Source organism: Felis catus, chromosome A3, assembly GCF_018350175.1.
Source record: "Felis catus isolate Fca126 chromosome A3, F.catus_Fca126_mat1.0, whole genome shotgun sequence".
Lineage (NCBI taxonomy): Eukaryota > Metazoa > Chordata > Mammalia > Carnivora > Felidae > Felis > Felis catus.
The window spans coordinates 108,337,194-108,358,448 of record NC_058370.1 but is presented as its reverse complement, the minus strand read 5'-3'; the positions used below and the strand labels follow the sequence as shown (position 1 = coordinate 108,358,448).

General features: G+C 39.6%; 2 protein-coding genes across 8 annotated transcripts in view; both read right to left on the bottom strand.

The window, feature by feature from the left end:
* CDKL4 (cyclin dependent kinase like 4) overlaps positions 1–16,166 on the bottom strand; it is a 50,203-nt gene extending 34,037 nt beyond the window's left edge. Inside the window, exons 1-2 of one of the 4 annotated variants that reach the window (XM_045054660.1) lie at positions 16,037–16,166; positions 2,432–2,655 (exon numbers count right to left, since the gene is read on the bottom strand). In XM_045054660.1, coding sequence (XP_044910595.1) covers positions 2,432–2,599 — 168 coding nt within the window. In that variant the 5' untranslated portion in view covers positions 2,600–2,655; positions 16,037–16,166. Of the gene's footprint in view, positions 1–2,431; positions 2,656–15,280; positions 15,639–15,820; positions 15,972–16,036 lie in introns of those variants that run through there. The other 3 variants (XM_006930347.5, XM_003984302.6, XM_019827652.3) reach the window with 3 other exon arrangements.
* Positions 16,167–19,328: 3,162 nt separating this feature from the next.
* MAP4K3 (mitogen-activated protein kinase kinase kinase kinase 3) overlaps positions 19,329–21,255 on the bottom strand; it is a 206,172-nt gene continuing 204,245 nt past the window's right edge. For 3 of the 4 annotated variants that reach the window (XM_023251934.2, XM_023251935.2, XM_045054659.1), the window contains one exon: positions 19,329–20,760. In XM_023251934.2, coding sequence (XP_023107702.1) covers positions 20,673–20,760 — 88 coding nt within the window. In that variant the 3' untranslated portion in view covers positions 19,329–20,672. The remainder of the gene's footprint in view (positions 20,761–21,255) is intronic. The other variant, XR_002741245.2, reaches the window with a different exon arrangement.

The window sequence follows — 21,255 nt, the reverse complement described above, 5'->3', positions numbered from 1 at the left end:
TACGGTCATCCTGCCTACAGCTAGGGCCACCATGTAAGTTAGCACACAAACCAGGAGGCTTTTGAGAGCTCGTTTGGAGGTTGTAGCAGGGGAACACAGCTACTCCTAGACCCTTGACGGAAGAGCGGTCCTCCCGTATCAGGGAAGGTCGTCCTCTTCGGCCAAGCATGTAGCTCCAAGCTCCAAGATGCACATGGAGTGGTGAGGGAGGAAGAGGAAAACAGCCTAGCCAGCCAGATCAGCCAAATCACCTTTGGCAGTCCAGGGGGTGACAGATCGCCCTCACACCCTAGGGTGCTTTTGAAGGAGGGTGCTAACCAGACCGGATTCTGGGACAAAAGCTATGAATCAGGACATCTGATCACTCCTACTTACATATAACTCATCTTCCCTATTGTTTTCCAGTATATAGATACATCACTTTCCAAACCCTCTACCACTTACTCAGAAAGATATATAGAGGGAACACAGTATTGTGTATACAGTAGGAGCTGCATAAATACTTTGCAGGCCCAATAGTGATAGCCTCCTCTACTTTAGTACCTGTAAGCATGACTGGAAGGAAAAAAAAAAATGAGTCTGCAACTATGTGTCTGCTGTTCAACAGTTTGAGAAAAAGGACTCCATTACATATTAAAAATATGTCCAGAGCATAAAATCAACTTGCCGTTGTCTAAGACAGCAGAGAGGCAAACGGGAGGAAACAGGTCACACAGGTAAGCCAGCTGCTTTGTGCTACACTGAAAACCACAGGATGGAAGTGAAACAGCGTCTCTACCAGGAGGCTAAGGGATTCACAGATACTAACCTGGTCAAACCCGGTTTGGGGTAGATGAGCAATACATATCCCCTTTGCGAATGAAATTAACTTAGCCCAGGAAAACAGTGACTTGTATCAGTAACACAGGTGATAAGGAGGACAAAAATCAAATCACATTTAAATAACAGGAGGATAGGAAGAAGGGAAGGGAAGTTTATCATGGAAGGAAACTGTTCAGGGCATGCATGGGTATAACATACCAAAAGCAGAAAAGGGGTACGTTATGGGAACCGTCACCAGAGACCAAGCTGAGGTGGAATCTGGCTACTTTTTACCTTCAAGTCAAATTGGGGCACTGTGACCCAGGAGGTACTACGAGCATTAACCTTACTTGCAGTCGTGGGTAGGCGGGAGGTGGGGGATAAAAAAGCATTACTTTCATTAGAAAACAACCCACAGCCAGGTCAGACACACCCTGGAGCTTAGCTCTGTGATGTTGTCTGCTGACCAGCGCCCTCTGCTGGCTGCGAGGTAACAGTGAACCGGTTTTTATGATGGATGTACTTGAAAACTCAGTCGGTGTATATGAAATTATATTTTAAACTATTATTAATTTTAGGAATCGTGCTGCAAATAATACTTGGAAAGGACATATAATATGATAATTATTATCTCCCTTTAAAAACTGACTTCTGGGGTTTTCCTAAAAAAAGATGACACATGTCAAAAGTGAAGATCGGCTGTGTGTTCTTGAGGATATAAATCACATTTCTGTTATTCCAAGTGTGGTCTCCAAACCTTCTGTGCCACCAAGGAGTTTGCTGGAAATGCTGCATCTCAGGCTGACCACACCCCTTCAACTCAGTACCTGCATTTTAGCAAAGTCCCCTGGGGATTCCAATGCACATTAATGTTTGAGAGGTGCTGCCCTGTGCCTCAGTTTCCTCCCTGATAAGATAAGGTGCTGGATGAGAAGTGTCGCTAGGTTCTTTTCTGGTTCTAAAACCGTAACATTTCTAGGACAGGAAAACATTTCCATTGAAGACTTATGAATCTTACATGTCAAATCCTATCAGAGTAAAAACAACTTTAGGGGCACCTGGCTGGCTCAGTTGGTAGAGCATGTGACTTGACCTCCAGGTCCTAGTTCAAGCCCCACATTGGGGATAGAGCTTACTTAAACAACAACAACAACAACAACAACAACAACAACAACTAACTAACAAATTATTTGTGAAAAATGTGTATACATAGCTGGGGGAGATACTCAGTAGGTCTAAGAACCAGTGGAACACAGGAAGGACCAACCCCTATGGATGCCACAGTCCAGTCCTGGGGGATCCCGTGCCGGGAGATGCTCTTCTAGTTGCCTGTTTGTGGGGAGGAGGATTGGGTGGGGGATGAGCGGAGAAAGGCGGGGGTGGGGGAGGGTGAACACTGGGATGAAGGGACTCAGGACAGTAGATATTTACCAGGCAGAATGGAAAGTACTTCAGCATCAGAGCTGCCAAAGTCCAAAGTGATAATCAACTCATTTTCCATAGTTGCTGATACCAAGAAAGTCCAATCAGAAAAACAACACCACTTTAAGATGCATTCAAATTGTAATTTGGGCATACATATTTCATCCAATACCATGAGGTTATAGATATATAGAGAAAGTTAACCTACCTTCAACATACGTATTTCTCTTAGTGCTATTTTCTTAACAACAGGATCATCTTCAGATTCCACAAATTTTTTAATAGCTACCACTTGTCCGGAGGTTTTGTTTCTGCATTTGAATACAACCCCATAGGACCCCTCTCCAATCTTAGCTAATTTTTCATACTTTTCCATTATGGTTGAAGTGACTTAAGGTACTGTATTGATTGCCTTGCAGCACAATGTTGCACCTGGAAAATAAGACGACTCAGCTTGATCAACTCATCAAGGTCAATGTTCTCACAATCTTTTACATAAAACCAATTTACTCAGGATGCCAGAGATTTATTTCCATCGATAATTTTAAATACACTTAGAAAGATGTGAACATTATTTTGGCAGTTTAGTTCAGTCTTTATGTGGTCCTTTGAGCTACTGCAAAGATTTAATATATTTTTTTTTTATTTTAAGATTTTTATTAAAAAAATTTTTTTTAACAGTTATTTACTTTTGAGAGAGAGAGAGAGAGAGAGAGAGAGAGAGAGAAGATGTGGGGAGGGGCCAAACAGAGATGGAGACAGAGGATCCCAAGCAGGCTCTGCACTGGCAGACAGCACACAGCCCAATTCAGGACTCGAACCCATGAACTGTGACATCATGACCTGAAGTCAGACACTTAACTGACTGAGCCGCCCAGGTGCCCCAAGATCTCATATATTTCTTATAGTGGGTCTGTATTTACTTCAGTTGAATTAAGGAATTCGTGGAAAGGAACCTTATCTAGTCTATTTTCATTATCCTCAAGTAAATGATTAAAATATGATGCTGTAAAATCCAACTGAAGGAACATTTTTATACTCTTGATTACATTGTTTCTCTTTTCTCTCCTCACCCATTTGACAAGGGGGTTTAGGAAGAACTGAGAACCAGACAAGGTACAAAGTGCTACACTTCCACCTGGTGGACAGAGGAAAGAGCAGATATGGACTGTCAAATAAAGCAGCCATTAAAAACAGTAACAAAATCTTTCTAGCTCTTAGCTCTTGTATGTATGAAGGAACATATCCTTAAATTCTTAGCTCCCAAAGAAAAGAAAAAGCACAAAAAGAGGACAGATTTCTCTAATTTTTCACGAATGCTTTCATATCCATAATGATTTCCATGGAAATATTTAATTTGTTGGTCCTGCATCACCCATGTGTGAATTTTGTGGTGACTGGATTACATGGTAAGTAACAAATAAGGCCATGATAATTAAAGAAATTAGTGTAGGAATTAAAAATATAAAAATTCAAGTAAGTCTCAAAAATCCCACCCCACTTTATCCAGCAGAATCTTAATATAATCTAATAGTGATAATAAGAGCTAGCCCTTAAATAACATTGTCCTAGGAAAATCACATATAATTTGCACAACCATTCTATGAAGTAAGTGCGATTTTCATCCAATTATACGGATGAGAAAACCAAGGCAAGGTGAAGCTAGTATGGAATTAGAACCCAGGGAGTCAAGCTCCAGAGATCACAATTTCAATCACTAGGCTATACTGCCTCTCAGTTAGTTCAAAAGAATGCACAGTTTGGAGAACCATTTTATCCAGGTCTTAGTATTAATAAAATGTCAAGTAAAAGAGGTGACCCCTTTTTAGATTTCTCATGTTCAAATGAGTATCCTCTTTCTTTTTCTTTTTTACTTCACTAACATCTTTTCCACCCACAGATTGTCTCAATGGAGAAAGAAATCATCTACTCTCACTCGTCACCATAGAAAGACACAACTGGGGGAGTGTTTACCTTGGTAAATGACTATTACTAAACCATTTTACAATGCCTCTTTTTTTTTTTTTTGTAGATTCTATTCTTTCTTATTACAGGGAGAAAACTGAAGCATACACTCTTAAATAACACATGGAAAATTATCACAGATTATGTTCTGAAATCTCTATCAGTTATACTGTATTTTTATATAGGTATTATTATCTTAAATCTGTTTATATATAAACATGCATAGATTTGTTCTTTAGCCTAGTTACAGGTGATAAAACAGTAGAAACTAGGAATTTGCTTTAGAAAGTTATCAGTATAGATCTTTGTGGATTTATGAACTTAACCTACTCGATAAGCCCTATGGTTACTGGAAGAAACTATGAATATGCCAGAAAGCTTACTCATGATGTTCGTCTATGTATTATGTTCTTATTTCCCTCTAGATAGATATTTTGATCTATTGATCTATGATTTTCTTTTTTTTTTTTCCCCTAACTGGCTTAATGATGATTGAGTTCTCAGACTAATATTTAGATTTCTTAGACACATCAACCAAATTTCTGAATATGATAAAATAAAACACCAGAAAAATAGTACTTTACCTGTTAACCTCTCAATGGTATCTGCTTTCTAAAGGGCTTATATGTTCATGGAAGATGGGTCTGAGCGTGCAGGCAGGAGTTAGACCACGAAAGAAATTCCTCAAAGGGATTTATGGCTTTAATTCCAGCTTACTAGGACTCTACCAGAGTTTTAAGAAGCAGTAATTTCTATCTCTTATCTGAGGTACAGCCCAACTATCTGTTTGATGACTATCTCTACACAAATAGAATCGTTTCAAAGTCAGTTTGTTCTAAGCCAAATGCCTTCTTTCTTATCCTCTACCTCTACCTCTACCCAAAGTTCACATACCTGCTCCTCATTCTACCTAAACGGTTTGTAAAGATGTATATGGTGGGGAACTTTGAGATAGCCAAGGATAATGATGGCTGTCTAACTCTAATCTCGTCACGTGTCTTTCACAAAGCTGTAGAAATCAACCAGGACAATAAAACCACATAAATATTGGGGCGCCTGAGTGGCTCCGTTGGTTAAGCATCTGACTCTTGATTTTGGCTTAGGTCATGATCACACAGTTCGGGAGTTTGGGCCCCACATGTGGCTTGCTCTCTATCTCTCTCTTAAATAAAAATAAACTTAATAAGAAAATGCACACAAATGAAATGCTTCCAACATAATAGGAAAGACAGAGGAATTTAAAAACTTAAGTAGAAAAGCACACTCCAAATTCTGGAAGAGATATTTCTTAGGATCCCACTAGAAGCCTCTGCAGAGAACGAATACAGAAATGCAGTGGGATCTGGAAAAACTGTAAAGGAGACAGGAGAGGAAATGAAGGGCCTGGGATAGACTTACCCTTCCCTCCACCCAAAGAGAAAATACATCACAAGTGCAAAAATACTGAGAGTGTCTCAGTGGATCAGAGCAGTCACCACAGGGAGAGGACTTAAAAGTTACGGATGTCGAGAAGGCATCAGTCAGTGTGACACTATTGGGGAAGAGAAGGGCAAGAGGGAAGGGAGAGGCTTATCCAATCTCTGTCAGAGACTGGAGAGTGAAGAGTAAAAGAAGCAAGAGGGTAAATTTGTGCCCCTGCAAGACAAAAGAGAACCCCAAAACTGAAGGACATGCAAATCTCTCTGCCCCTAATTAAAAAAAAAAAGTCCTACTCATTAAAGAAACTGCACTTTGGCACATTGACAGAGCGGACTCTCTTGACCTAGGATTGCTGTCAACTATCACAAGCCAAAACTTGCCCAGGAAATCAAATAGACGAAAGCGGTCTCCACACAAACCTATTATTGGAAGAAAACAGAAATGAGAATGGAACATTTCAGCTGATGAAAATCATGTCCAAAAACCTAACAGTGAAGCAGAAGAAAACTAACACAACACTCCAAACCGATTTAAATATCTTCCAACATTCATCTGGATATATGAAAAGCACTTGGAATCAGAAATTCAAATAAGACCAGAAGTGAACAAAAAAATAAATAAATAAGAAAAAAAAAGATAGTTGATTGAACTCAGGAAAAAAAATACAAGAAAAAGACAAAATCACCTCAGAAATAAAGGCTAAAAAACAAGACACCAATGAAAGAATAGATTCCAATGAAAACTTAATAAGGGACATTTAAAAAAGACAGAACAACAATTCAGAGATTAAAAATGAGAAAAGAAAAAGTAAGAGAGTTTAGAGAGAAAGTGGTTGAAATGGAAGACAGGCAAAGACAACCCAACACATGTAATTAGAGTCTCCGAAGAAGAAAACAAAATGGTGGAACAGAACGAAGAGCTGAAAGTATAATCCGTGAAATTTTTCTGGCAGCAAAATAAAGTCAAAGCGTACATACTGAAAAGGCCCGTCAGGTAGTTGGCAAAACTAAATCAGAACAATCAACTCGGACATATTTGAATGAAACTATCAAAACAAATACTCTCATATCCTGCAGCCATAAGAGAAAGAGAGTGACATCAACCTTGTCTAGAGGACACAGAGCAACAGCAGCCTTTTCAAGAGATTCAAGAGAAGAAAGTGAAGGCCAAGGATTTTACACTCAACCAAGCTGTCCTTCAAGTAGCAAAATCATACATAAACAGTTTAAAATATGCAAGACCTCCAGGAATATTGTATTCATGAACCCTCTTAAAGAATCTACAAGAGGAAACTTTCACCCAGCCAAGAGCTGATTGGGAAAACTTCAAGAAGAGATTTATAGTGAGCATTTAATATATTTAATTGATGACTAGAGCAAAGATGGGGACAAGGATGGAAGAATAATATATAAAAGTTAGAAGTGCTGACAATGTAGAAGGTAATGCAATTAAAGATCTGTTTAAAAAATGGAAAGGGAACAAAGAAAGCAGAATAAATTGATAACTAAATAGATGGGAGTAAAATACACCATTAAAAAGAGGCAAACCAGGGGCACCTGGCTGGCTCAGTTGATTAAGCTCCAACTCTTGATTTTGGCTCAGGTCATGATCTCACGGTTTGTGAGTTTGAGCCCTGCATCGGGCTCCATGCTGACAGTGTGGGGCCTGCTTGGAATTCTCTCTCTCTCTCTGCCCCTCCTACACGTGCGTGTTCTCTCTCTCTCTCAAAATAAATAAATAAATAAACTTGAAAAAAAAACCAGACAAACCAGAGAATAAAAAGTTAAATAAGAAAATGGACTGAGAGCACTAAAAAAATACCCAAAGAAGTCTAAGAAATAAAAATCAAACACAATACATAGAGAAAGAACACAGGGTTAACATTATACATGTAAAAATTATAATATAGAACAATATGACAGGGTAAAGACTAATATCAGTTATATCAATAAATATGTGTGGGCTTAACTCATTGATTAAATGAAAAAGATTTCAATTTGGCTCACAACGCTAGATTCAACTATAAGCTATATGCAAGAGACACATCTAAGACAGAAAGGTTAAAAATAAAATAAGGTTAAATAAGACAGAAAGGTTAAAAATAAAAAGACAAACAGAGGCATTCAGGACAAATGGAAATATTAAGAAAGGAGATTTATGACAAAATAGAATTAAAGCTACAGGAAGCATTAAATACAACAGAAGGGGGACAATTTTTAATGCTTAAAGCCACGATTCACAATGAAGATATAACAGCCCTCAAATAACATAGCAATTACTGTTATAAAGCAGAAACTTTATTTAGGACATGTAAGGAGACATGTAGAGAAACACATTAATCATGACACTTAAACACACCAGTTTGAGGAAAAGGCAAGGCCAATGGAAAACAAAAAACAAAAAACAAAACAAAACAAAAAAACATGTAACTATGCAGAATACCTAAACAATGTAACCAATAAGGTAGATCTTTAGGAGACAGATATATTGAATTATATACTCTGATAATCTAAAATCTACCTTCTTCTCAAGCACACATCAGAAAGCTTAAAAAACTAGAAATATTATAAAAACATTCTGATCACAATCAAACTAGAAATTAATACAATTAAAAAAATATATATATATAATAATAAAAAAAGACCTTCTACCTACAAACTAAAAAAGCCTTCAGTTAAATACCTATTGGGTAGAGGGGGAAATGCAAACTGAAATAATGGAACTAAAAAAAAAATAATGAAAACACTACATATCAAAATCAATGAGATACATTTAGAGCAGGGGTTCTCAACTGGGGGTCATTTTGTTCCTCAGAGGAATTTTTCAATGTCTGGAGACATTTTTGATTGTTATGAGTATGTAGAGGCCAGGAATGCTGCTAAATATTTATCCCAGGACAGAGCCCCACAAGAAGAATGGTCTATCTGAAAAGTTCATAATGCCATGATTGAGACACCCTGACATATAGAAATTGAGAGATAAAATCCAGGGATCGAAACAATATAGAAGAAAAGATAAAAAAGTAAAAATAATAAATAAATGCAATAATCTAAAAAAGAACTACAAAATAAACCAAAATAAAGCACGAGAAACAATAACATTGAAGCAGAAATTAATAGAGAATACAGAAATAATAGATCTAGTTAATAAACCCAAATCCTAGTTCCTTAAAAAAATTAAACAAACCTATAACTACCTTATTCAAGAAAAAAGGGAGAAAGAATGAATATACAAAATAAGAAATAACAAGAGGTAATAAAACAGAACAATTTTTTTTCAAAAATCATGAGTCTACTTTGCAGGCATCTATATTTTTATTTATTTATGTATTTATTTATTTTTAAGTGTTTATTTTGGAGAGAGAAAGGGAGGGTGGTTAGGGCAGAGAGAGAGGAAGACACAGAATCCAAAGCAGGCTCCTGGCTCTGAGCTGTCAGCACAGAGCCCCACGGGGGGCTGGAATTCACGAACTGTGAGATCATAACGTGAAGTCAGACACTCAACCAACTGAGCCACTCAGGTGCCCCATGCAGGCATCTATAAAAATGTATTTAAAAACTTAGATGAAATGGATAATTTTCTAGAAAAATACCATTTACGAAAATTTACCTGATTAAATATTGAGAATTTAAAGTGGATTCTGGGGCACCTGGGTGGCTCAGTCAGTTAAGTGTCTGTTGGTTAAGGGTCTGTCATGATCTCCCAGTCTGTGGGTTCAAGCCCCGCGTTGGGCTCTGTGCTGACAGCTCAGAGCCTGGAGCCTGCTTCGGATTCTGTGTCTCCCTCTCTCTCTGCCCCTCCCCTGCTCATGCTTTCTCTCTCTCTCTCTCTCTCTCTCTCTCTCAAAAATGAAATAAACATTAAAATTAAAAAAAAAAATAAAGTGGTTTCTGCATAAGAAATAAAGAAAGTTTATTTTTTAAAAATCCCACAAAAAAGCACCAGGGGTCAGACTTTGACTACCGTGGGGTAAAGAGGTTGGTAAATTCTCTTCCGAAAACACAAGGCCAGGGAAAATTGTCAAAAAAGTAAAATGAGGGGCGCCTGGGTGGCGCAGTCGGTTGAGCGTCCGACTTCAGCCAGGTCACGATCTCGCGGTCCGGGAGTTCGAGCCCCGCGTCGGGCTCTGGGCTGATGGCTCAGAGCCTGGAGCCTGCTTCGGATTCTGTGTCTCCCTCTCTCTCTCTGCCCCTCCCCCGCTCATTCTCTCTCTCTCTCTCTCTCTCTCTCTCTCTCAAAAATAAATAAACAGGGGCGCCTGGGTGGCGCAGTCGGTTGAGCGTCTGACTTGGACTCAGGTCATGATCTCGCGGTCCTGAGTTCGAGCCCCGCGTCAGGCTCTGGGCTGATGGCTCAGAGCCTGGAGCCTGTTTCCGATTCTGTGTCTCCCTCTCTCTCTGCCCCTCCCCCGTTCATGCTCTGTCTCTCTCTGTCCCAAAAATAAATAAAAACGTTGAAAAAAAAAATTAAAAAAAAAAAAAAAAGTAAAATGAAAGCCCGAACCAACCCACAACAATTTGGGGGCTCTGGAAATCAACCAAAGGTAAAAAACAAATTGAGAAGTACTTATTCATGATCAGTTAGAATTCCACTTAAGAACAATGGGGGTCTGTGGCTTCTGCCTGGACCTGCTGCCATTCCTCCTCTACCCTCATCCCCCCAGCTCAGCAGGGGCACCGCCACAACTACTGTGAACTGGCCATGAACCAGAAGCCTTACTCCAAGGGAAAATGTGCTTGGTATGGCTCACACCCGTGACAGGCTGAAAACCCGTGACAGGACTGTCAGTAAAATTCAGTAGGAAACCAATGGGGGAAAGCCCCACAGCTTTGTAAGCCTAAGGATGTACTTCCAGGTGGAGTGAGCTGCAGACTAGCCAAACATTTATGGGAAGATCATGGAAGAGCCCCAGAAGGGGTAGTTTGGCTTTCCACATATCTCTGGCTAACTGGGAAACTCTGAGGCATACAGAGGGAAGACCCAGTTGGGTCCTGAGGCAGATTTGAGGGCTGACTGAACTCTGAATGCGCTGCCCAACCCACGCACTGGTCCACTGGAAGAGGATGAAGGATTATGCCTAGAGGTGTTTAAGTACCACTGCTACTCAAATTATTGGTGACCACCAAACTGTGCAGACAGTGGTGAGTCCTAGAAAGCCAGGCTAAAATAATTAAAAAACTGAACACAGACATCAACAATCACACGTTTGGAAGGAGGTAGATTCTAGAATACAGGCAGGTTGCAAACACAAAAACCAACCCACAAAAAAATCCTCAGTGGAGAAAACTGGAATCCAGGATTGATGTATTATCTGAAATGCCCAGTTTCCAATTAAAACGTTATGAGGGATGCTAAGCAAAAGGAAAGTGTTTCTGATACTCAAGGGTGGTGGGGGGAGGGGGTGGGGGAGAACAAGTCAACAAAAACAACAAAAATGGATTCCCAACAGACTCTTTTTGGGGGAATAGAAATTGACAAGATGAATCTAAGATTGGTATGGAAACTCACAGTACCCAGAACAGCCAAAGCAACTGGAATAAAAAGAAACTGGAAGACTTACAATACCTGACTTCAAATTTTACCATAAAATTAGAGTAAATGAAAAGAATATGGTACTGGCATAAAGACAGACATATGTATCAGTGAAACAGAACGGACAGTCACGAAATGACCCTTTTATTTATAGTCAATTGCTTTTCACAAAGATGCGATGGCAATTCAATGAAAAAAGAAGATTGTTTTCAATCATTTCAATCATTTCAACAAATGATGCTAGGACAGTTGGTGTACATATGTAATAAAATAAAAACAAAAACAAAAAAACTTAAGTACCTCACACAATATACCAGAACTAACTCAAAATGCATCACAGATCAAAATGGAAGAGCTACAACTGTACAACTTCTAGCAAAAATTAAGAGAAAAATCTTTGTGACCTTAAGTTAGGCAAAGATTTCTAAGATCCGACACCAGAAGCATGATACATAAAAGAAAAAAATTGATAAAATGGAATTCATCAAAATTAAAATCTTTTGCTCTTCAAAAAAACTGACCCAGTAAGAAAATGAAAAAACAAGACAGAGTCTAAAGAAAACATTAGATAAAAGATTTGTATCCATGGGGCGCCTGGGTTTGCTCAGTCGGTCAAGTATCCGACTTCAGCTCAGGTCATGATCTCACGGTTTGTGAGTTAGAGTCCTGAGTTGGGCTCTGTGCTGACAGCTTGGAGCTTGGAGCCTGCTTCAGATCCTGCGTCTCCCTCTGTCTCTACCCCTCGCCTGCTCACACTCTGTCTCTCTCTCTCTCTCAAAAATAAAATAAATATTAAAAAAAAAAGAAAAGGATCTGTATCCACAATACATAAAGCATTCTTTTTTTTTAAATTTTTTTTTCCAACGTTTATTTATTTTTGGGACAGAGAGAGACAGAGCATGAACGGGGGAGGGGCAGAGAGAGAGGGAGACACAGAATCAGAAACAGGCTCCAGGCTCCGAGCCATCAGCCCAGAGCCTGACGCGGGGCTCGAACTCAAGGACCACGAGATCGTGACCTGGCTGAAGTCAGACACTTAACCGACTACGCCACCCAGGCGCCCCCATTCTTACAACTCATCAGGCAGCCAGATAACCCAACTTAAAAATGGACAAAAGATTTTAAGTTAACTCTACCCCCAACATGAGGCTTGAACTCATGATCCCAAGATCAGGAGTTGTATGCTCTACCAACTGAGCCAGCCAGTCACCCCAGAAATGAACAAAAGATTTGAATAGATATTTCACCAGAGAAGATATATGAATGTCTAATAAGCACATGAAAGGATGCTATTAGTCATTAGGAAATGTAAATTAAAACCACAATAAGATACCACTATGTACCCACCAGAAGGAGTAAAAGACAAAGAGTGACAATATCCAGGATTGATAAGGATGCATAGAAACTGGAACTCTCACACATTAATGGTAGGAAGGCTAAATGGCGCAGTCCCATTGGAAAACAGTTTGGTAATATCTTAAAAGTTAAACACAAATTTAAAATAAAAGTTAAACAGAAACAGCACTTCCACTCTTTGGTATCTATCCAGGAAAAATAAAAATAGGTCTATACAAAGACATGTATGCAAGTGTTTGTAGTATCATTATTCATAAGAGCTCCCGTTAAAAACAATCTAAATGCCCATCAACTAATGAATGAAAATCCATGCAATGATATACTTGTTCAGCATTAAAAGGAAAGTATTGATTCATACTATAGTGTTATGCGCATAAAAAAATAAAACTGAAAACATATGCTATGTGAAAGAAGCCAGACAGCTCCCCACCCACACACATATTATATGATTCCATTTACATGAAATTTCTAGAAAAGGCAAATGTACCCCTGAGAAGGACCCAGCATCTCCTCAGTGGTACCGCTGCCCAAAATGCAAAGCCTGAATCGGATCACGAGGAAACAGTAGACAAATTTACTTTGGCATCCTACAAATAACTGGCCCGTGTTCTTAAAAAAATGTTAAGGTCATAAAAGACAAAGGTCAAAGAACTGTTCCAGAATGAAGGAGACTAAAAAGATTGAAAAGGAAATGCAATGCAATGTGTGATGCTAAATTGAATTTTTGAACGGGATAACTATAAAGAATTATACTTGGGCTAATTGATGAAATCTAAATATCGGCTGTGGTGCCACCTGAGTGGCACAGTTGGTTAGGTGTCTGACTTCGGCTCAGGTCGTGATCTCACAGTCTGTGAGTTCGAGCCCTGCGTTGGGCTCTGTGCTGACAGCTCAGAGCCTGGAGCCTGCTTCAGATTCTGTGTCTCCTTCTCTCTTTGCCCCTCCTCCGCTGTGCTCTGTCTCTCTCTGTCTCAAAAATAAATAAACGTTAAAAAAAATAAAAAAAAAATAAATGTAAAAACAAAAAATTAAATACTGACTGTGGAATAGGTACTGAATTTCCTGATTCATGTAATCCGTACTGTGGTTATGTAAGAAAATGGCCTAGTTCTTGGGAAATATACCTGAACTATACGTAAGGGTAAAGGGTCATGATGTCTGTAGCTTACTCTCAAAAGGTACAGACAGAAAAATTAATATACATGTATTTATACATGGAGAGACAGGAAGGAAATGATAAGACAAATGGAGCATAATTAATGAATCACATAGATGTATGGGAGTTCATTGTACTATTCTTTAAAGTTTGAAATTATTATATCAAAATGCAGCTATTTAAAAAACCTACATATGGTGGGACTGAAGTGTCTTAACTCACTTTTCTCCTGCATATCAACTTCCATTACACCAAAGACATCTTTCTCAAACATCAATATCCTCAGATGTTGCCTTTCCTCAGAAATGTCCTATGGCCTCTAATGCCACAGAATAAAGTTCAGATTACAGTATGATATTTACAGTCCTTTACACTCTGGTCCCAATGGACCTTTCCCACGATGCTCCTCAGATTCTTCCCCAGACATTTTCAGATCTGTCTCTGCTTATGCCACTGCTGGGAAGGTCTGACCCTGAAATCCTCATCTTTTGCAATTCAATTCAAATGTCCTTTCTCTTAGCCTTCCCCAACCCCAATCTTTCTCTGCACACATACTGTGTTCATGACTTCCCCACTCCTTTTTTACGCATTATTCATTACATCCGACTTGCATCCTTAGCCCATTGGCTGGCACATGGCAGGTGCTCAACCTATTGAAGCCCTTCCGTAATTTTATTCTCTAACCTTTCTGCTAATTATGTGAAATCACTCTCTTTTAAGCAAAGGAAACAATCACGTTTTGGTTGTTAATATAGTATCTGGGCAGGAAATCAAGATTAAGCAGTGATATAGCTATTGCCAGGGAATAGATGAAATTGGTTGAAAATATTTTTCACTGTCCTTAGTGACCTTCTATATATATATAGATATATTATATAGAATATATATAGAATATATGTATATATAATATATATAATATATATTCTATATATATTTATAGAATATATATAGAATATAATATATATATAGAATATATATAATATATATTCTATATATATTCTATATATATAGATATATCTTGGCTATGGGGTCTCCTGACTTCACAATTTACCAAATATCTGTTAAATTCATGAAGTTCCGTGTACAAAGGTAAAAACAGATATACACTTAGGCCCACTGGTAAATACAGAAAGATGGATACGATACTTGAGTGGATCATTAAATTCTTTGAAAGTTTTCTTTTTAATTTCCTTAGTCTTAAGGAAATGATGCACACAGAAACAGAGAAAACACTGGGAGGCAGATTGTTTTCCATGGTTGTATCACAAAGCAGGTCCTGAGGGCTCAAGCAAGCCTATGGAATGCGCAGGGGGAAGAAAAACAAAATTAAGAAACAGGAGAGTAATGGGGTGAAAAAATACTGGCACATTTCCTGAAGCTTATAAGAAACTGGTGTAAATGGTGGCGTTAGGAATTGGGGGAAAGGAGACCTTTTCAAGACCAGGCCAGACCAGCTGGATTCTGCAGACTTCAACTCACCATGTGCTATGTTGTTAGTAGTGTTTCCAGTGCAACCAAACTTACAGTATTCGTCTTTATAAAACTGACCCGGAAAGTGGGCTACAAGACCCATCTGCATCTATCTTATGAGCATAACCCTGAATTACAGAACCTCGAAAGTACACACACCTGTTAATAAGCTTGTCTTGGTGATGGCACAGATGAATTGATGGCACTCCCCAGGAAACCAGAAGACCATATAATTTATATAACCCAAGAAACTAATTTTGTTTAAAAAAAAAAAAAACCACCACCACATTTCATCTGTACGCATATCGGAAGCGTGGCATAGTCCTCTTTATTTCCAGGCCTCTGAAGAGGTCTCGACCCTTCAATGGCAGTCCAGCCTCTCGGCCACACAAGGGTCTCCCAAAGCGCGGGTGCGCCCCCGCCGCCGCTCTGCCACCTTCCCGCCGCCGCTCGCCACTCCAGGACCGCATCTCCCTCTAGCTCCTAGGGAGCCGCAGCGGGTGGGGCGTGAGGCTGGCGGGAGCACCCTGTCACCTCTAGCCCCTCGCCCCCACACTCCCCGTCCCTCCGGAGGCTACCAGAAGGGAAGGCAGCCCGCTCCCCTGCCCTCGGGAACTCTCCCTTCTCTGGGAGCGTGCGAGCAGACCCCACTTCTCTCGCCATCAGCCCCTCGCGCCAGCCCGCAGGCCCCCGACCCACCGCTAGCGCCTCCACTTACGGCGCGGACCCGGACGGTGGCAACGTAATCTCGCGCAGCCCCGAGCGGCCCCAACCCGGCGGGGGTCGCTGTGCGCAGGCAGCCACCCGCACGGCGACGGCGGAGCGGACGGCCGCGGCGTCTCCCGGGCAACCGGACGCTCAGGGCGCGCGGGCAGGGCGACTTCCGGAGCGGTCCCCCCGCCCCCGCCGCCGCACCTGCTGCCGGGGAAGCCGTGGCCTCGCCGCCTTGTGTCGGTGCGCAACGTCTGGCAGGGCCGCAACGTCGTAGTGCAGACACAGGAGAAGCTTCTTCTCTGGAACCCCGAAGGGGCCCCGAAGAAGGCGCTCAGGAAATATTTAAGCTACTTGTCCAGTAACACTTGATTGTACGAAGTCCTGTTCCTCTCCGAGTCCTCAAGAGCACTAAAATTAAGCGCATGTAAACGTTGAAATGAGGCTGTTTCCTTGCCCGGGCAGAGACCTTCAGTTTGTCAGATCCTTTGTTATTAGTACTTTTCAGTCCTGCTTTTATTGTCCAAATAGCTTTTCAGCAAACTTCTGGAGGCTTTTCCGTGACAGGCAGCTATTAGCTATGGTACACGTTGCTGCCGTTTTCATAAATAAGCGAGCAGGGTAGTAGTATGTGGAGCTGATTCAGAGAGAGACCAATTTGCCAGCCAGTAAGGAAGCAAGTCAGGCAAATAATGTGATGAACGCTGGACAGTATCATTTTTGGCAAAGCTTACTCTTCTTGTTTCCAAACAGGAACTTAAAAATGCTATGTTAATGAGCACATACATACTTTGTTTAGCATCAATACAATGCTCCCCATCATGCCGGACTGGGGTGGCCATACTTCCCCTTCTTCCTTCAGGTCGCTCTACTCCCTTTTTCTCATCTTCAGTTTTCCATTGCCTTCATTTGCTTAGAAAACAAAGCCAGAAATGTTTATCTCCTTTCTCCTTCAAGACCAAGCATACCCTCAGATCTACCTAAACTCACATCTACCCATTTCTGCCTTCATCATGCTGTAGAAAATTTTCTCAGTAAGGACACAGGTGATCACTACGCGCAAACCCAGCGGCCTGTTTCCATGGTCATGTGTTCGATCTATGAAGTTCCTGAAACTATAGACTACTAGAGCTCCTTTCTCGTGGGGAAGCCCTCTACAGTCAGGCCCAACCTGTTTTCTAGCTTCCTGCCCTGTTGCTGTGCTCCAGGCACCTTAAACTCAGCTGCATGTATCACCACTGTTCCTTGCACCTGCATGCAAGATCTAGCCTACAGCTTGCTACCCTTTTCTCCTGCACTTCATAAACTATTCATCCATCAACAACCTGGATTATATAGAACTTTCTGCCTAAAGGCTTTCCTTCTCCCAAAGCAGAATTCGGTGCAGCCTTTTGTACCTTTCTTTATTGCTTTTCAACCAAATGGGCTCCTTGAATACTGGAAATGCCGCCTTTTCCATCTTTTCTCCAGTGCCAGTGAAGTGTCTGGATACACTGAAAGTTATCAATAGAAGTTGGTTAAATAATGGAGTCTCTCTCTCTCTCACACACACACACACACACGTCTTTGCAATGAGTTTTGACTAGACTTACTTAATAAGCTTTAGTTGTAATTTTATGCAAATCCTTATTCTAATATAAAACACTTTGAATAAAGAAAATGCTTTCTGACAAAGCAAAAATAAATTAAGACAGGAAGTTAATTTCTCTTGTTGCAAGACACAGTGAGAGTCAGAATTTGGAATCCAACTCCTGGTGAAAATAAATCTAATTTCCTGGGGGGGGAAATGCTTATATTTTAGAGGGCAGTGGATATATATATATATATTGCTTGTATTCTGTGGAATACATACTTTAGTATGGTACTTAGAGAGTATGCACTTTGAACCAAGTGGCCTGGGTTTAAATCCTAGCTCTATCACTTACCAGCTTTATTCTTAGGCAAGTTATTTAAGCTGTATGTGCCTGTTTCTTCATTTGTGAAAGAGCATTAACAATACCTACTCACTGGGCTGTTGTGGTGCTCTAGTGGGAGAATCTATATAAAGCATGTAGGATAGCCACCTGGCACACGGCCCTGGGCACTTACCATATTCCCTCAAGTCAGACTCTTAGTGCTTACCTAGTATTTTGTATAGCACACATTTTCATCTCTTTCTAACAACGGTGAAAACTGCTATTTGTTCTTTATTTCCTGATCTCTTCTGAAATCAGTGGCGCAGTTGCAAGCTGAATGATGGCAATGGGCCCAGAAACAACCAATCTCATCTCAACACTAATGTCTAAGAAACTAGCTCACAAGATAGATTGTTTAATGAAGATAAAATAGTTTCCAACATTTAGGTGAGTGGCTCTTTTCCTTTTGAGTGAATAAAGACCCTTAGTCAAAACTTACCAGGTAGAGCTACAAAGTTGCATTTTTAAGGGTCATCAGATTATTCTGAGGCATGTGATCCTTGGACCACCCTCAGAAAACTGATTTAAATTCAAGTCAACCAGTGTTTCCCACACAGGGGCTGCACATCAGAATAATCTGTACAACTTTATAAAAATAATATGTCACTGGGCCTCATCCCCAGGGAGTGATTCCAGGGGTCCACATTTTTAAAAAGCCCATGAGTGACCTACAAACCAGTTGCATTTCTGGGAAGAATTCTGTTTGACAATTAAATATGACGGTTGAATCTTTTTTGAGATGTGACCCTTTATGTAACATATAGGACTCGGAAACTAGAAAAAACTGGCCCAGAAAAAGGATCGACAGCCTTGTCAATAAATGCCAAGAACAGCTCTTGATTTCTTGAAAATCAATTCCATGAGTCTCTGTTTTTCAACAAATTGATGATAATGTTATACCTATATGACTTAGAGCCATGTTTTTAAATAAGGAAACTGTTCTAGAGTCAAGTAAATTACCTAAAGTCACAAAGAAGGGTAGTGAAACTAGCAAGAGTAGAAATGGCGCCTCATGACACACAATCCAGTTCTTCCCACCCAAGTGTCCCCTTCCTTAACCTCCAGAACTGCATTCCCCAACACTGTCCCCTTCCTTTCTGTAACCCAGGAGTTGGCAACATTTTCTATAAAGGGCCAGTGGGTAAATATTTAAGGCTCTGTAAGCCATACAGCTTTCTCGGAACCACTCACCTCGGTCACTGTACAGCAAATCCAGCCACAGACAACACATAAACGAGTATGTGGTGTGGTGTTCCAATAAAACCTTATTTACAGAAAGCAGATGGTGAGCAGGATTGGGATGAGGAATGTTTGCCGACACCTGCTTCCTAAGACTATGGATGTTTTGATCTTCCTCATCAGAAAGTTGAAGATTCTATAGATGATGCCCCTTTATGAAACTGAGATGACAGATCAAATAAAAATATGATCTGAGGGACCAGAATGGGTATGCAGAATAAGTAAACGTTGTTTTCTCCTTAATATATTTTAGTCTTACTCTATACAGATTAAGCCAGATAACAAGCTACTGTACAACCGTGTGTTAAAAAACATGTTTATTTTACACTATGTACAATCAAAAACATATTTAAAAGCATTATCAATTAAAATAAGTGAAGACCATAAATCACAATTTAGTTTGTTCCTAGTGTATATACCCACATTAAAATATAAAGAACATATACCAAAAAAGAGCCAGAGTGTGCATTTTTGCTAAAACTTGGTATATACATACTCCATTGGAAAAAAGCAATCAAAAATGACTTTAAACCAAAGCTAAGTTCCTGTGATGTGTAGTAACCATTATATTGTTTATATGAGGTAGTAACTAAATTATTTTGGCCATGTATTAATACTCTAAGTCAAAAGAAATAGGAAAACGAGCATAAAATAAGGCCAACCAAAGTAAAAATCCCACTAGAAATTTGAACCACTCCACTCGATGGAATGTTATAGTTCTTCAACGTGACTATATGAAATGTTTAGTGTGGACTCTAATAACGCTGATTTATTCTTTGTGCACACTGTAATTCTGACAACAATTGCAGCGTCACTATTATAGGTACCGCTATTCTGTGATTCAAAATTTTTTCAAAGGTATATTTTTAAGCACAAACAATCTTACAGGATTCTGCTTAAATATAAAAAGACCAGTTACTACAACAGGTGGTTAATTGGTTTGTTTCACATAGAAAACAATCCAAAGACATTTAAAAAAGATGTTGTGGGGCCAAATGCATATTGACATTGTCACAGCTTACTTTTGTGACTTAATACATCACGTATCAATACTCTGTGCAAATATAAACACCAGTGTACTTGCATTAAAATTAAAAACAAGATTATAAAATGATTATAGCCTCCATTACAATTTGGAAGTTACAAGATTTATATTCATATTACTAAATTACATATAATAAAAATACAATAGTGTTAAATGTACTGTTTCATTGCCAGCATCCCGTTTTGTAATATAGCCACACCCAAGAATATACTAAAGAATTCTTAAAATATTAACCCCAATTGCATTTTTCATCAACATTTACATCTGTACAGATAAGACACTCACTTGTACATCTCATAAAAGTACATTATCTACATAAATTCTTAGTGTATGTCTTCAGCAATATGAAGTTTCACAGAAAAATACTGCCTATATGTACAAAGATTACATTAACAATGAATTAAGCACTTGTGTGGTTCAATATGCTAAATATATCCATACCACTTAAAACAGAAATTTCCCCCATCTTGTCTCATGCCACAATAAATTACAAGTAACTGAAGCCAGGTCACTGCAGCCTTTGTACAGCTTCAAGCATTCGTTAATGTTGCCGCGGTAGTGTCCTTCTTTTCTGGCGTTAACTGTCAAAGCACAACATTTCTCAGTAACTGTTTTCATGACCCGCCAGGATGTATAAATTGCTATTTGCTGTGGGGTTATCAGTTGGCCTACTTTCCAAAACCACGACCCTGAAAGTAATAAACAAAAAAACATGTAGCAGAACAAAGTTATTCTTGAAAACTAATGTCAGCACAAACAGTTTCCATTACTTCTTCATTTTATGCCCTAATAAAACACTGCTTATTTGATTTGTGGGCAGACCATCATTTGCAAATCATTATAGTTAAAGAACCAATTCCAGCTCTGGTAAGTAATTTTGCTGCCCACCACCTCCCACCTCTAAGCCAGTGCTGTTTTAAGAGTCAGGGAGCAGGGGGTGGGTAAACCTGTCTTTGGAATAATTTGGGGGAACTTAATTCTCATAAAGTATAGAACAATCTGTCATTCAAGAAACAGGAAATATATCAGAATAGAACCTAAAAATTCTATCTGGCACTAAAACCAAAAAGTTTTATTTGTCAGCATATGGTATTTCTTCTTTCTTGTGCTGTAAATCACACTTTGGACAGCACCGTAATGCAAAATTAGTACTGACAGATCTATATATTCCTGCTACTTGGAAC